The sequence below is a fragment of the Sorex araneus genome, chromosome 3 (assembly GCF_027595985.1).
Source record: "Sorex araneus isolate mSorAra2 chromosome 3, mSorAra2.pri, whole genome shotgun sequence".
NCBI lineage: Eukaryota > Metazoa > Chordata > Mammalia > Eulipotyphla > Soricidae > Sorex > Sorex araneus.
This window is the reverse complement of record NC_073304.1, coordinates 238931437-238944668: the sequence shown is the minus strand read 5'-3', so window position 1 is coordinate 238944668 and position 13232 is coordinate 238931437. Positions and strand designations below refer to the sequence as shown.

Here is a 13232-nt window from a genome sequence, read left to right as displayed (position 1 = left end):
CCGGGCCGGACCCTCCAAGTGGGCGGCGGGCGGCGCGGGGCGGCAGCGACCGACAGTAACCCCGCGCGGGGCGCCCGGGGCCGGGGTCAACGACCGCGCTGTCCCCGCGGCGGCCCGCGCAGCGCGGAGCCCGCCCGGCCCATCACCCTATCGCCTAGCAACGCCCACTCGCGCGCCGCCACTGGGCCGTTGCGACGCCCCCGGCCCGCGATTGGCCGCCGCGCCCGCGGCCCGCCCCCGGCCGTCCGCGCGGCCCGCGGCGGGGCCGGTGCGGGTGGCCCGAGGGTCCCGGACGCGGATGTGCGTCCGCCCGCCCGCGGCCCCGTCGGCCGCGGCCCCCAGCGCAGCCCCCAGAGTGACCCAAGCACGCCCAGCCCCTCGGCGCGCCGAGCGCGCGCGACCCCCGGGCCCGGCGGGGAGGGAGGCGGGGGCGTCCGGCGGGGCGGGGGGCGCCCGGGGCGTCCGGGAGGGCGCGGGGCGTCCCGGGGGGCGCGGGAGGCGGGGGCCGCGGCGGGCGGGGGGCTCCGGCGAGGCGCCCGCCGCGCGCGCGCCCGGGCGCGTGCCCGCGGCCCGGCGGCGGCGCGCGCATCACCCGGGCGCAGCCCCGCCGCTCATTGGCCTGGGCGGCGCAGCCAAGCTGTCAGCCCATGTGGCGTGTCCGCGCGGGGCGGCCGCGGTTAAATAGAGCCGGCGCCGGCCTAGAGGGAGCCAGAGAGACGCCGCGGCCGCACTCGCCGCTGCCCGCCGCCGCCCAGGTGAGCGCCCGGCCTCGGGACGCGCGTGGCCGCCCCAGGACGCGGGACGCGGGATGCGGGGCGCGGGGCGCAGGCCGGGGGCGCGGCGGGCCGGGGCCCCGCGGCGGGGCGGCCGGGGCCGAGCGCGCCTCCCGCGGCGCCGCCGCCGAGGGCTGTTTGTTGGCGCTGGGGGAGGGGGGCGGCCGGCGGGGGGCCGCGGCCCGCACCCGCGCCGGGGCCCGGGGCCCGGGAGGCGGCGAGGCCCTTCGCGCCGCGCCGGGACCCCCGGCCCCCAGCCACTGGCGCCCACGAGGCCGCGTCGGCCCGGCGCCGACCACCGGGGGGGGGGCCGCCGCGGGCCGGGGGCCGATCTGCCCCAGGCCGAGCCGCGGGACCCCCTCCCCGCGTGGTCCCCCGGCGGGGCTCCGGGGCCGCCCGGCGCCAGGGGCAGGGTGGGTCACTGCCTGTCTGTGCGGGGCCTGGGGCTTTGGGGGTAGGGGGCTGGGCATGAGGGTGGGCCGGGCCAAGCAGCCCACGTGGCCGGGGGTCAGGCTGGGGAGGGGGAGGGCCGCGCTGCCCTGACCCGGCGCCCGGCGGGGCTGCCCGCAGAGAGCAGCCATGGAGGAGGTGGTCATCGCCGGCCTGTCCGGGAAGCTGCCCGAGTCGGACAACATCCAGGAGTTCTGGGACAACCTGGTGGGCGGCGTGGACATGGTGACGGAGGATGACCGGCGCTGGAAGGCGGGTGAGTGGCTCCGCCCCCTGCCCCGGGCCACCCCCTCCTGCAGGGACAGGGACGGGACAGAACGGGACTGGGACCTGCCGCCTGGCGAGCGCTCCGCGCTCTGGGGAGCTGGTTTGGCTCCTCGTGCCGGCCGGTCCCTCCAGACCCGCTCCACCTGATCTACCACTGTGAGTCACCCGCGGGGCTGGCACACGGCACTGCCCCCTCGCCCCCTCCGGGCCTGGGTCCAGGGCCCACTGAGGGCTCAGCCCCCCGTGGCCCGCAGGTCTCTACGGCCTGCCCCGGCGCTCCGGCAAGCTGAAGGACCTGTCCAGGTTCGACGCGTCCTTCTTCGGGGTCCACGCCAAGCAGGCCCACACCATGGACCCACAGCTGCGCCTGCTTCTGGAGGTCGCCTATGAGGCCATCGTGGACGCAGGTGGGTCTGTCTGGGGTCTGGGGTGGCTGTGCTGGTCCCTGGGCCCATCCCCCACTCGCGGCCTCTGCTCAGCCAGGAGGGGTCCCGCAGGTCTCAGGCTCAAGGCAGGTGAGAGGGCAGTGGTCAGACCCTCCTGCTGCCCAGTGCCAGCTGAGACCTTGGCCAGGGCCGGGCGGCCGCCCTGCCTCTGTGCGTCCCGAGGAACAGGCGGGCCTTTGTCTCCTTATCTTGCTCATCCCCAAGCGCGGCCTGGGTGCTCACTGGCCCTCACTGGCCCTGCCGGTGGCCCCAGTGCCGGGGAGGCCAGGGGACAATGCTGCCCTCTGTCAGCTCTGGGCCGAGCCGCCCCCCAGGCCTGCATCCGGTGGCCTGGGTCTTCGAGGACCGGGCTGACCGCTGCGTCCCCCAGGCATCAACCCGGCCTCGCTGCGAGGGACACACACAGGCGTATGGGTGGGCGTGAGCGGCTCCGAGGCCTCCGAGGCTCTGAGCCGGGACCCCGAGACCCTGCTGGGCTACAGCATGGTGGGCTGCCAGCGGGCCATGATGGCCAACCGCTTGTCCTTCTTCTTCGACTTCAAAGGTGGGTGCTCATCCGCCAGGGGTCCCCAGCGGGGATGGGGGGCGGAACTGGCCCCCACTAAGCGCCCGGCCCTGCTCCCCACAGGGCCCAGCGTCGCCCTGGACACAGCCTGCTCCTCCAGCCTGCTGGCCATGCAGAACGCCTTCCACGCCATCCGCACGGGCGAGTGCCCCGCAGCCATCGTGGGGGGCATCAACCTCCTGCTGAAGCCCAACACGTCAGTGCAGTTCATGAAGCTGGGCATGCTCAGCCCCGACGGCGCCTGCAAGGCCTTCGACGCGACTGGTGAGGGGGGAGGGGGCAGCGGGCAGGGCTGGGCGGGCGGCCGGGCAGGGGCGGCCCGCTGACCCTTCCACTCCCTCAGGGAACGGGTACTGCCGCTCCGAGGCCGTGGTGGCCGTGCTGCTGACCAAGAAGTCCCTGGCCAAGAGGGTGTATGCCACCATCCTCAACGCCGGCACCAACACAGATGGCAACAAGGAGCAAGGTGGGCCACGGACAGGGGCCGTGGGGGTCTCGGGGCCAGGGGCGGGCGCTGAGACCACGTCTCCACAGGTGTGACCTTCCCCTCTGGAGACGTGCAGGAGCAGCTCATCAGCTCCCTGTACACGCCCGCCGGGGTGTCCCCCGAGTCCCTGGAGTACATCGAAGCCCACGGCACAGGCACCAAGGTGACCCCTCCGGGCCCCCAGCCCTGCCCCTGCCCCTGCTCCCCACTGGTGGGCGACCTGACCCTGCCCCTGCTCCCCACAGGTGGGCGACCCTCAGGAGCTGAACAGCATCGTCCGGGCGCTGTGTGCCACCCGCCAGGAGCCCCTGCTCGTCGGCTCCACCAAGTCCAACATGGGCCACCCTGAGCCTGCCTCAGGCCTCGCGGCACTGGCCAAGGTGGGTGCAGAGGACTCCGGGTGGCAGGTGGGGCGGCCCGGGCGGCCCCTGACAACGATGCCTGCCTGCAGGTGCTGCTGTCCTTGGAGCACGGGGTCTGGGCCCCCAACCTGCATTACCACACCCCCAACCCCGAGATCCCAGCCCTGCAGGACGGGCGGCTGCAGGTGGTGGACCGGCCCCAGCCTGTCCGAGGGGGCAACGTGGCCATCAACTCCTTCGGCTTCGGGGGCTCCAATGTCCACGTCATCCTCCGACCCAACCTGCAGCCCCGCCCGGCGCCCGCCCCACACGCCTCCCTGCCCCGGCTGCTGCTGGCCAGCGGGCGCACCGCCGAGGCCGTGCAGAGCCTGCTCGCCCAGGGCCAGCAGCACGCGCAGGACCTGGCCCTCGTGAGCATGCTCAACTCCATTGCCGCCGCCCCCGTCGCCGCCATGCCCTTCCGGGGCTGGGCCGTGCTGGGCGGCCAGGCGGGCAGCGGCGAGGTGCAGCAGGCGGCTGCTGGCGACCGCCCGCTCTGGTTCATCTGCTCGGGTGAGTCGGCCGCCCGCGGTGTTCCCGGGAGCGTGGCGGTGCCCGTGGCGCGCACTGAGCCGCACCCTCCCCCACAGGCATGGGTGCCCAGTGGAGCGGGATGGGCAGGAGCCTCATGCGGCTGGACCGCTTCCGGGAGTCCATCCTGCGCTCGGACGAGGCGGTGAAGCCCTACGGACTAAAGGTATCGGAGCTCTTGCTGCACGCGGACGAGAGCACCTTCGAGGACATCGTCCACGCTTTCGTCTGCCTCACGGCCATCCAGGTGCGCTGGCGGGCCGGCCCCGGGCGGGTGGGCAGGAGCCCCAGGCCCCTGACGTGGCCTTTCCCCCCAGATCGCCCTCATCGACCTGCTCACCGCCCTGGGCCTGACCCCCAGTGGCATCGTGGGCCACTCGCTGGGGGAAGTGGCCTGCGGCTATGCTGACGGCTGCCTGTCCCAAGAGGAGGCCGTCCTGGCCGCCTACTGGAGGGGCCAGTGCATCAAGGAGGCACGCATCCCGCCGGGCGCCATGGCCGCCGTGGGTAGGCACCTGCACCCCCAGCCGGGAGAGCCAGCCTGGCCAAGCTCTGTGTCCTCCGGGGCCTGGTGTCAGCGCGTCTGCGGGGGGGCCCCGTTGTGGGCAGGGGCCTGGAGGGGAGCGCCCCACCCGTGGGACAGGGGCTGAGGGCCAGCCCTCATGCCCAGATCAAAGCCCCGTGGGGGAGGCCCCGGCTGCTCTCCGCGGCTGTCATTAGGACCCCGTCATTAGGCCCTGGCAGAGTGCTGAGCCCCTGTGCCCGCAGGCTTGTCCTGGGCCGAGTGCAAGCAGCGCTGTCCCGCCGGCGTGGTGCCCGCCTGCCACAACTCCGAAGACACCGTGACCATCTCAGGGCCTCAGGTGGGCTGGGGGCCGTGCGGGGCCAGACCGGGCAGCGGGGCTGAGGTGGGGCCTCGAGTCCAACCCTGGGCCACCCTGCTGCCTGTAGGAGGCCGTGTCCAGCTTCGTGGAGCAGCTGAAGCAGGAGGGTGTGTTCGCCAAGGAGGTGCAGACGGGCGGCATGGCTTTCCACTCCTACTTCATGGACTCCATTGCCCCCACGCTGCTGCAGGCGCTCAAGAAGGTGGGCCTCGGGCACAGGCGGGCTGCAGGCCCCAGCAGGCCCCGGGCTGCCGCTGACCCCCCTGTGTGCAGGTGATCCGGAACCCACGGCCCCGCTCTGCGCGCTGGCTCAGCACATCCATCCCCGAGGCGCAGTGGCAAGGCAGCCTGGCCCGCACATCCTCGGCCGAGTACAACGTCAACAACCTGGTCAGCCCCGTGCTGTTCCAGGAGGCGCTGCGGCACGTGCCCGCCAACGCCGTGGTGGTGGAGATCGCGCCGCACGCCCTGCTGCAGGTGCTTCCCGGAGGGGGCCGGGGGGGCGGGGCGGGGGGGGCAGGCGGCGGGGGCGGCCGCGGACCCCTCCCTGTGTGTCTCCCCAGGCCGTGCTGAAGCGGGGCCTCAAGACAGGCTGCACCGTCGTCCCTCTGATGAAGAAGGACCACAGGGACAACCTCGAGTTCTTCCTCAGCAACGTGGCCAAGCTGCACCTGGCAGGGTGGGTGGCTGCCGCGCGGTGCGGGCGGGCTCGGGGCCCCCCACGCGGCTGCCTCTCACGCCCTTCCCTCTCCCAGCATCAACATCGACCCCAACGGGCTGCTCCCGCCTGTGGAGTTCCCGGCGCCCCGGGGAACCCCCCTCATCTCGCCGCATATCCGGTGGGACCACAGCCAGGCCTGGGACGTGCCGGCCGCCGAGCACTTCCCCAGCGGCTCCGGCTCCTCGTCAGCCACCGTCTACAGCATCGGTGAGTGGGTGGGCTGGCGGGCGGGGGGCCGCCCACCTGCGGGCATCTCCCTGAGGCTCCGTCCCTGCAGACACCAGCCCCGAGTCCCCTGACAACTACCTGGTCGACCACTGCATCGACGGCCGCGTGCTCTTCCCGGCCACCGGCTACCTGTGCCTGGCGTGGCGGACGCTGGCCCGCCAGCTGGGCCAGGACGTGGAGCAGACGCCGGTGCTCTTCGAGGACGTGACACTGCACCAGGCCACCATCCTGCCCAAGACTGGTGAGACCCGGTCCGGGTGCCAGGAGGCTCTGACCTCTGGCCCGTCCTGACTGTGACCTCTGACCCCCGCCCCCCACAGGGACGGTGGCCTTGGAGGTGCGACTGCTGGAGGCATCTCACACCTTTGAGGTGTCCGACAACGGGACCCTCATAGTCAGCGGTGAGCGGCAGGGCTGGGGCCGGCATGGGGCTCCCCGTCTGGGTGCCCCCCGCTGAGGCCCTTCCCTGCCGCCCCCAGGAAAAGTGTCCCTGTGGGAGGACCCGGACCCCAAGCTTTTCGACAGCCCAGGCAGCCCGGACCCCGCAGGACCCACGGCCACGTCCCGCCTGGCCCAGGGCGACGTGTACAAGGAGCTGCGTCTGCGAGGCTACGACTATGGGCCTCACTTCCAGGGCATCCTGGAGGCCAGCCTGGAAGGTGCTGCCCGCACGCTCCCACCCGCCCTCGGCCCCCGCACGCACGGCCCTGGCTCACCGCCCTCCCTTGCAGGCACAGCCGGCCAGCTGCTGTGGAAGGACAACTGGGTGACCTTCCTGGACACCATGCTGCAGGTGTCCATCCTGGGCAGTGCCCAGCGCAGCCTGCGTCTGCCCACCCGCATCAGCGCCATCCACATCGACCCCAGCACCCACCGCCAGAAGCTGCGCACCCTGAAGGAAGCCACCGAAGGTACCTGCCCCGGCCCGTCCTCCCGCCCCTGGCCCCACCCTGGCCCTGGCCACACTCAGCCGCTGTCCCTGCCTGCAGTGGCCGACGTGCTAGTGGACAACTGCTTGGGCACCACCGTGGCGGGCGGCGTCCTCATCTCGCGGCTGCACGCCTCGCCGGCCCCGCGCAGGCAGCAGGAGCAGCTGGCGCCCGTCCTGGAGAAGTTCCTGTTCACGCCCCACGTGGAGGACGGCTGCCTGGCGGGGAGCACGGCCCTGCAGGAGGAGCTGCAGCACTGTCGGGGTGAGCAGGGTGCCAGCACCCCCACCCTTCGCCCGGCCGGGGGCCACAAGTGCCCCTGGCCAGCGCTGCTGTCTCCCCAGGGCTGGCGCGGCTGCTGCAGACGAAGGTGGCACAGCAGGGGCTGAAGATGGCGGTGCCCGGGCTGGAGGGCGCCCAGGCCCCGCGGGAGCCCCCGCAGGAGGGCCTGCCCCGGCTGCTGGCCGCGGCCGCCCAGCTGCAGCTCAATGGGAATCTGCAGCTGGAGCTGGGCCAGCTGCTGGCACAGGAAGGGGCTCTGCTGGCCACCGACCCCCTGCTGGGCGGCCTGCTGGACTCGCCGGCACTCAAGGCCTGTGTGGACACCGTTCTAGAGAACTTGAATGGGCAGAGGATGAAGGTGGTGGAGGTGGGTGCTGGAGGCCCCTGGGGGCCTGGCGGGGCCCAGCCCGGGGCCCCGCCTGACCTTGGCTTCATGGTGCAGGTGCTGGCCAGCGAGGGACACCTGTACTCGCGCATCCCGCAGCTGCTGGGCACGCAGCCTCTGCTGCAGCTGGACTACACGGCGACAGACCGGCTGGCCCCAGGCCCCCTGCCACAGCCAGGCCTGGCCCAGGCCCAGTGGGACCCCACGGGCCCTGCCCCCAGCGGCCTGGGCCCCGCCGACCTCGTGGCCTGTAACTGTACCGTGGCTGCCCTGGGGAGCCCGGCCACGGCGCTGGGCCACATGGCGGCCACCCTCAAGGACGGTGGCTTCCTGCTGCTGCACACCCTGCTCCGGGGACACCCCCTCGGGGACACCATGGCCTTCCTCACCTGCCCCGAGCCACAGACCGGAGGCCAGCGCTTCCTGAGCCAGGTGCGGGCACGTGGGGCTGGGGGGCGTGGGGCCAGGCCGGGGCCCGGCGGCACTGACCCCTTGCGCTCACAGGACCAGTGGGAGAAGCTGTTCGTGGGGGCGAAGCTGCACCTGGTGGCCCAGAAAACGTCCTTCTACGGCTCGGCCCTGTTCCTGTGCCGCCGCCTGGCCCCCCAGGACAGCCCCATCCTGCTGCCCGTGGACGACACCAGCTTCCACTGGGTGGACTCGCTCAAGGTCAGCCTCCCCTCCGCCTCCCCTCCCCCCACCGCCCACACGGCTGGGGCCAACATGCCTGTCCTGCCCACAGAGTATGCTGGCCGACGCCTCGCCCCGCCCCGTGTGGCTCACGGCCGTGGGCTGCGGCACGTCGGGCGTCGTGGGCATGGTGAACTGTCTCCGCAAAGAGCCTGGCGGCCACCGAGTCCGGTGAGGCCTCCTCCGGCGCAGCCCCTCCCCCGCCTGTCCCCGCCCGAGCCTGGCGGCCCTCCCCCTCACCACTCACCATCCCCGCAGGTGTATCCTGGTGTCCAACCTCAGCGACGAGAGCCCTGTGCCCGCGTTGGAGCCGGGCTCGGAGGGGCTGCGGCATGTGCTTAAGGGGGACCTGGTAACTAACGTCTTCCGAGACGGGGCCTGGGGCACCTTCCGCCACTACCCCCTGGAGCAGGGTGAGCACCTCGAGGCTCTGCTCGGCGCTGGGAGCAGCCCCGGGCAGTGTGTGGGGGCACCCCCCCGTGCGTGGCCCCTTGGCAGCCTCTTTCCCGCCCCCCAGAGCGGCCCGAGCAGCTGACGGAACACGCCTTTGTGAACGTGCTCACGCGGGGCGACCTGTCCTCCATCCGCTGGGTCTGCTCCCCGCTGCACCATGCGCCACGCCCTGGGCCTGGCATGCAGCTCTGCACCGTCCACTACGCCTCCCTCAACTTCCGGGACATCATGCTGGCCACGGGCAAGCTGTCCCCTGACGCCATCCCAGGTAGCCGCCGGGCGGGCAGGCGCAGCTGTCCCTCTGAGCACCCCCGGCCCGTCCCGCTATGCTCACTCGCTCTCCTCGCAGGGAAATGGGCCTCTCGGGACTGCATGCTGGGCATGGAGTTCTCTGGCCACGACGCCAGTGGCAAGCGCGTGATGGGGCTGGTGCCCGCCGAGGGCCTGGCCACCTCTGTCCAGCTGTCTCAGGACTTCCTGTGGGATGTGCCCTCCAGCTGGTGAGTCTGTGGGGTGGGGGCTTCGGGCCCGGTGCCCCCGGCGCTCAGGCCTGCGTGACTGTGCCCTGTGTCCACAGGACCCTGGAGGAGGCCGCCTCGGTGCCCGTGGTCTACACCACGGCCTACTACTCCCTGGTGGTCCGCGGGCGCATGCGGCCAGGGGAGTCGGTGCTTATCCACTCCGGCTCTGGCGGCGTGGGCCAGGCCGCCATCGCCATCGCCCTCAGCCAGGGCTGCCGCGTTTTCACCACCGTGGGTAAGCCTGCCCGGCCCAGAGACCCTGGCCCCCCCAGCCTCCGCCACCACACGCTGGCTCCTGCCTCTCCCCGCAGGCTCGGCCGAGAAGCGGGCCTACCTACAGGCGCGCTTCCCCCAGCTGGACGCCACCTGCTTCGCCAACTCCCGGGACACGTCCTTCGAGCAGCACGTGCTGCGTCACACAGCCGGCAAGGGTACGTGTCGCCCCCCCCCCCCATGTGCACACAGCCCTGGCACCAGGGCTGTGCAGTGACCGCAGGACCCTCTGCCCAGGTGTCGACTTGGTCTTGAACTCGCTGGCGGAAGAGAAGCTCCAGGCCAGCGTGAGGTGTCTGGCCCAGCACGGCCGCTTCCTGGAGATCGGCAAGTTTGACCTGTCCAACAACAGCCCACTGGGTAAGGCTCGGACAGGGGGCCGGGTGAGGGCTCGGGGGGCTGGGTGGGCCGGACCAAGAGTGAGCGCACACCCCCCCCCCCCCGCAGGCATGGCTGTCTTCCTCAAGAACGTGACCTTCCACGGGATCCTGCTGGACGCACTCTTCGACGAGGCGGGCGACGCCTGGCGGGAGGTGGCGGGGCTGCTGCAGGCCGGCATCCAGGACGGCGTGGTCCAACCCCTCCGGTGCACCGTGTTCCCCAAGGCCCGCGTGGAGGATGCCTTCCGCTTCATGGCGCAGGGCAAGCACATCGGCAAAGTGGTGGTGCAGGTGTGGCCACGGCCCCCGCCGACCTCCCCCACCCCGCCCCCTCGCACCCCCAGCACCCACCAGGCGGCTCTCTTCTTGGGTTGCAGGTGCGCGAGGAGGCTGAGGCCCAGAAGGGGACCCGGCCCGCCCTGATGACCGCCATGTGCAAGACCTTCTGTCCCGCGCACAAGAGCTACGTGGTGGCCGGGGGTCTGGGCGGCTTCGGCCTGGAGCTGGCCCAGTGGCTGGTGCTGCGAGGGGCCCAGAAGCTGGTGCTGACCTCCCGCTCCGGGATCCGCACAGGTAAGAGGGGTGGGGGGCACGGGGCCCCCTCCCCGGCGCTCCCTGGCCCTCATTCCTCGCCCCACCCCTGTCCCGTCCTTCCAGGCTACCAGGCCAAACAGGTGCGCGAGTGGCAGCGCCAGGGCGTCCAGGTGCTCGTGTCCACCCGGGACGCCAGCTCCCTGGAGGGGGCCCGAGGCCTCATCAAGGAGGCTGCGGCGCTGGGGCCTGTGGGCGGAGTCTTCAACCTGGCCATGGTGAGTGAGCGTGACCGCACAGCCGCCCCGGCCCGGGCCGGGCAGGTGCTGAGGCTCCCTCCCCCAGGTGCTGCGGGACGCCATGCTGGAGAACCAGAGCCCCGAGGCCTTCCGCGACGTGAACCGGCCCAAGTACAGCGGCACTCTGCACCTGGACAGGTGCGCGGGCCACCCGTGGGGTGGGGGGGCCGGGGCGGGGCCGGGCCGCCTGCTGCAGGGGCGTGACCGGCATGGTCCTGCCGCGCAGGGCCACCCGGGAGTCCTGCCCTACGCTGGACTACTTCGTGGCCTTCTCCTCCGTGAGCTGCGGGCGCGGTAATGCCGGCCAGACCAACTACGGCTTTGCCAATTCCACCATGGAGCGCATCTGCGAGAAGCGTCGCCACGACGGCCTCCCAGGTGCGGTGCCCGCCCCGCCCACCCCCTCCCCGCCCGCCCCGCCTGCCCCGCCTCACCCCGCCCTGCCCCCCAGGCCTGGCTGTGCAGTGGGGCGCCATCGGTGATGTGGGCATCGTGCTGGAGGCCATGGGCACCAACGACACGGTCATCGGCGGCACGCTGCCCCAGCGCATCGCCTCCTGCCTGGAGGTGCTGGACCTCTTCCTGCACCAGCCGCACCCCGTCCTGAGCAGCTTCGTGCTGGCCGAGAAGACCACCGCCCACGGGGACACCGAGGGCAAGCGGGACCTGGTGAAGGCCGTGGCGCACATCCTGGGTGCGTGGACACGCGGACGGCCGCGGGCAAGGGCTGTCCCGGGCCGTGCCCCCCCCTCTGAGCCAGCACCTCCGTCCTGCCGCAGGCATCCGCGACCTGGCCGCCGTGAACCTGGACAGCTCCCTGGCCGACCTGGGCCTGGACTCGCTCATGGGCGTGGAGGTGCGGCAGACGCTGGAGCGCGAGCACGACCTGCTGCTGTCCATGCGGGAGGTGCGGCAGCTCACGCTGCGCAAGCTGCAGGAGCTGACGCAGGCCAGCAGCCACGGTGCGTGCGCGGGGAAGGGGGGCCCGGCCCCGTGCGAGCCACGCGGGGCCTCACCTGCTCTCTGTCACAGCGCTGGCGGCACCCACGGAGGACAGCCCCGCGCAGCCGCAGATGAAGCTGAACCTCAGCACGCTGCTGGTGAACCCCGAAGGCCCCACCCTGACGCGCCTCAACTCGGTGCAGAGCTCCGAGCGGCCCCTCTTCCTGGTGCACCCCATCGAGGGCTCCATCACCGTCTTCCACAACCTGGCCGCCCGGCTCAGCGTCCCCACCTACGGCCTGCAGTGCACCCAGGGTATGTGCGCGCAGGGGCGGGGCGGGAGGGGCCCAGCCCGGGCCGCCTTCTCACACTGAGCCCCCCACAGCCGCGCCCCTGGACAGCATCCACAGCCTGGCCGCGTACTACATCGACTGCATCCGGAAGGTCCAGCCCGAGGGGCCGTACCGCATCGCTGGCTACTCGTACGGGGCCTGCGTAGCCTTCGAGATGTGCTCGCAGCTGCAGGCCCAGCAGGGCCCAGCGCCTGCGCACAACAGCCTCTTCCTGTTTGACGGCTCCCACAGCTTTGTGCTGGCCTACACGCAGAGCTACCGCGCCAGGATGACCTCCGGCTGCGAGGCCGAGGCCGAGGCCGAGGCCCTGTGCTTCTTCATCCAGCAGTTCACAGATGCGGAGCACAACAAGGTGGGTGCGGGCCGGGGGCCGGGGGCTGCGGGCCAGGGGCTGCGGTCCCGGTGCTCATGGCCGTCCCTCCCGCAGGTGCTGGAGGTGCTGCTCCCGCTCGCCAGCCTGGAGGCGCGCGTGGCCGCCGCCGTGGACCTGATCACGCAGAGCCACCAGAGCCTGGACCGCCGGGAGCTGAGCTTCGCCGCCGTCTCCTTCTACCACAAGCTGCGGGCGGCCGAGAAGTACTCGCCCCGCGCCACCTACCACGGCAACGTGACGCTGCTGCGTGCCAAGACGGGTGGCGCCTACGGGGACAACCTGGGCGCCGACTACAACCTGTCGCAGGTTTGCGACGGCAAGGTGTCGGTGCATGTCATCGAGGGCGACCACCGCACGCTGCTGGAGGGCAGCGGCCTCGAGTCCATCCTCAGCATCATCCACAGCTCCCTGGCCGAGCCGCGCGTCAGCGTCCGTGAGGGCTAGCGGCCCCCCGCGGCCGGCCGGAGACCCCCTGGTCTGTGAAGCGTCGGCTGCCGCGGCCCTGGCGCCGCGTGTGTGGGGCCTGCCCAGGTCCCTGCGTGAACCCTATTTATTGCGTCGCTGGGGAGACGCCGGGTCCTCGGTGCCCTGTGATGGCCGGAGCCCCTCCCAGCCAGGCCGGCTGGCCCCCCGAGGGGAGGGCGGGCAGAGGGAAGAGGACCCAGAGGCCGCCCCGTGGTGGGTGCGGCTCCCACTCCGTTTGTCTGTATCATTTTTCACGAAACATGACTCCAATTGCTGCTCAGTGTCTGTCCGTGCTGTTGGTGCCCGTGGGAGTCAGAGTCGCTGCCCACCCTTCACCTCTCAGGCTCCCGGCACTGGCCTCTGGGCACACGGGGCTCCAGGGGGCAGGGCCAGAGCCGCCTGGTGTGACATGGACCAGAGGCTGCTCCCACACAGGTGCTGTCCAGGATGCGGGGGCAGCTTGGCCTTGGCGGCAGACACTCCCACCTACCCGGACAGAGGGTTCTTGGACTGAGCCCTGGGCCGACACAGGATGGCAGGGTGGGACCCGGGTGTCAGTGCTGAGAGAGGTGGGGGGCACAGAGAGAGCCAGACACCAGCTGG

At 72.5% G+C, this 13232-nt stretch overlaps 2 protein-coding genes across 4 annotated transcripts in view; both read left to right on the top strand.

Annotated features, from left to right (window-relative positions):
• CCDC57 (coiled-coil domain containing 57) overlaps window positions 1-1479 on the top strand; it is a 49091-nt gene extending 47612 nt beyond the window's left edge. For all 3 annotated transcript variants that reach the window (XM_055130081.1, XM_055130082.1, XM_055130083.1), the window contains exon 20: window positions 1344-1479. The gene's annotated coding sequence lies outside the window, so the exon portion shown is untranslated. The remainder of the gene's footprint in view (window positions 1-1343) is intronic.
• On the top strand, window positions 602-12909 carry FASN (fatty acid synthase). Its single transcript, XM_055130080.1, has 41 exons — window positions 602-755; window positions 1344-1479; window positions 1745-1897; window positions 2307-2480; window positions 2565-2765; window positions 2845-2967; window positions 3036-3151; window positions 3234-3368; window positions 3440-3902; window positions 3980-4167; window positions 4238-4427; window positions 4689-4783; window positions 4872-5006; window positions 5078-5281; window positions 5368-5483; window positions 5560-5732; window positions 5803-5994; window positions 6074-6154; window positions 6233-6412; window positions 6485-6664; window positions 6743-6946; window positions 7027-7331; window positions 7407-7781; window positions 7854-8018; window positions 8092-8210; window positions 8298-8452; window positions 8557-8760; window positions 8842-8992; window positions 9070-9248; window positions 9325-9444; window positions 9524-9646; window positions 9734-9957; window positions 10044-10239; window positions 10324-10475; window positions 10543-10634; window positions 10723-10874; window positions 10948-11190; window positions 11276-11458; window positions 11529-11753; window positions 11824-12143; window positions 12219-12909. Exons 1-41 carry the CDS (start codon window positions 648-650, stop codon window positions 12606-12608), a joined length of 7620 nt encoding a protein of 2539 aa, XP_054986055.1. The 5' UTR covers window positions 602-647; the 3' UTR covers window positions 12609-12909.
• The last annotated feature ends 323 nt before the right edge of the window (window positions 12910-13232 follow it).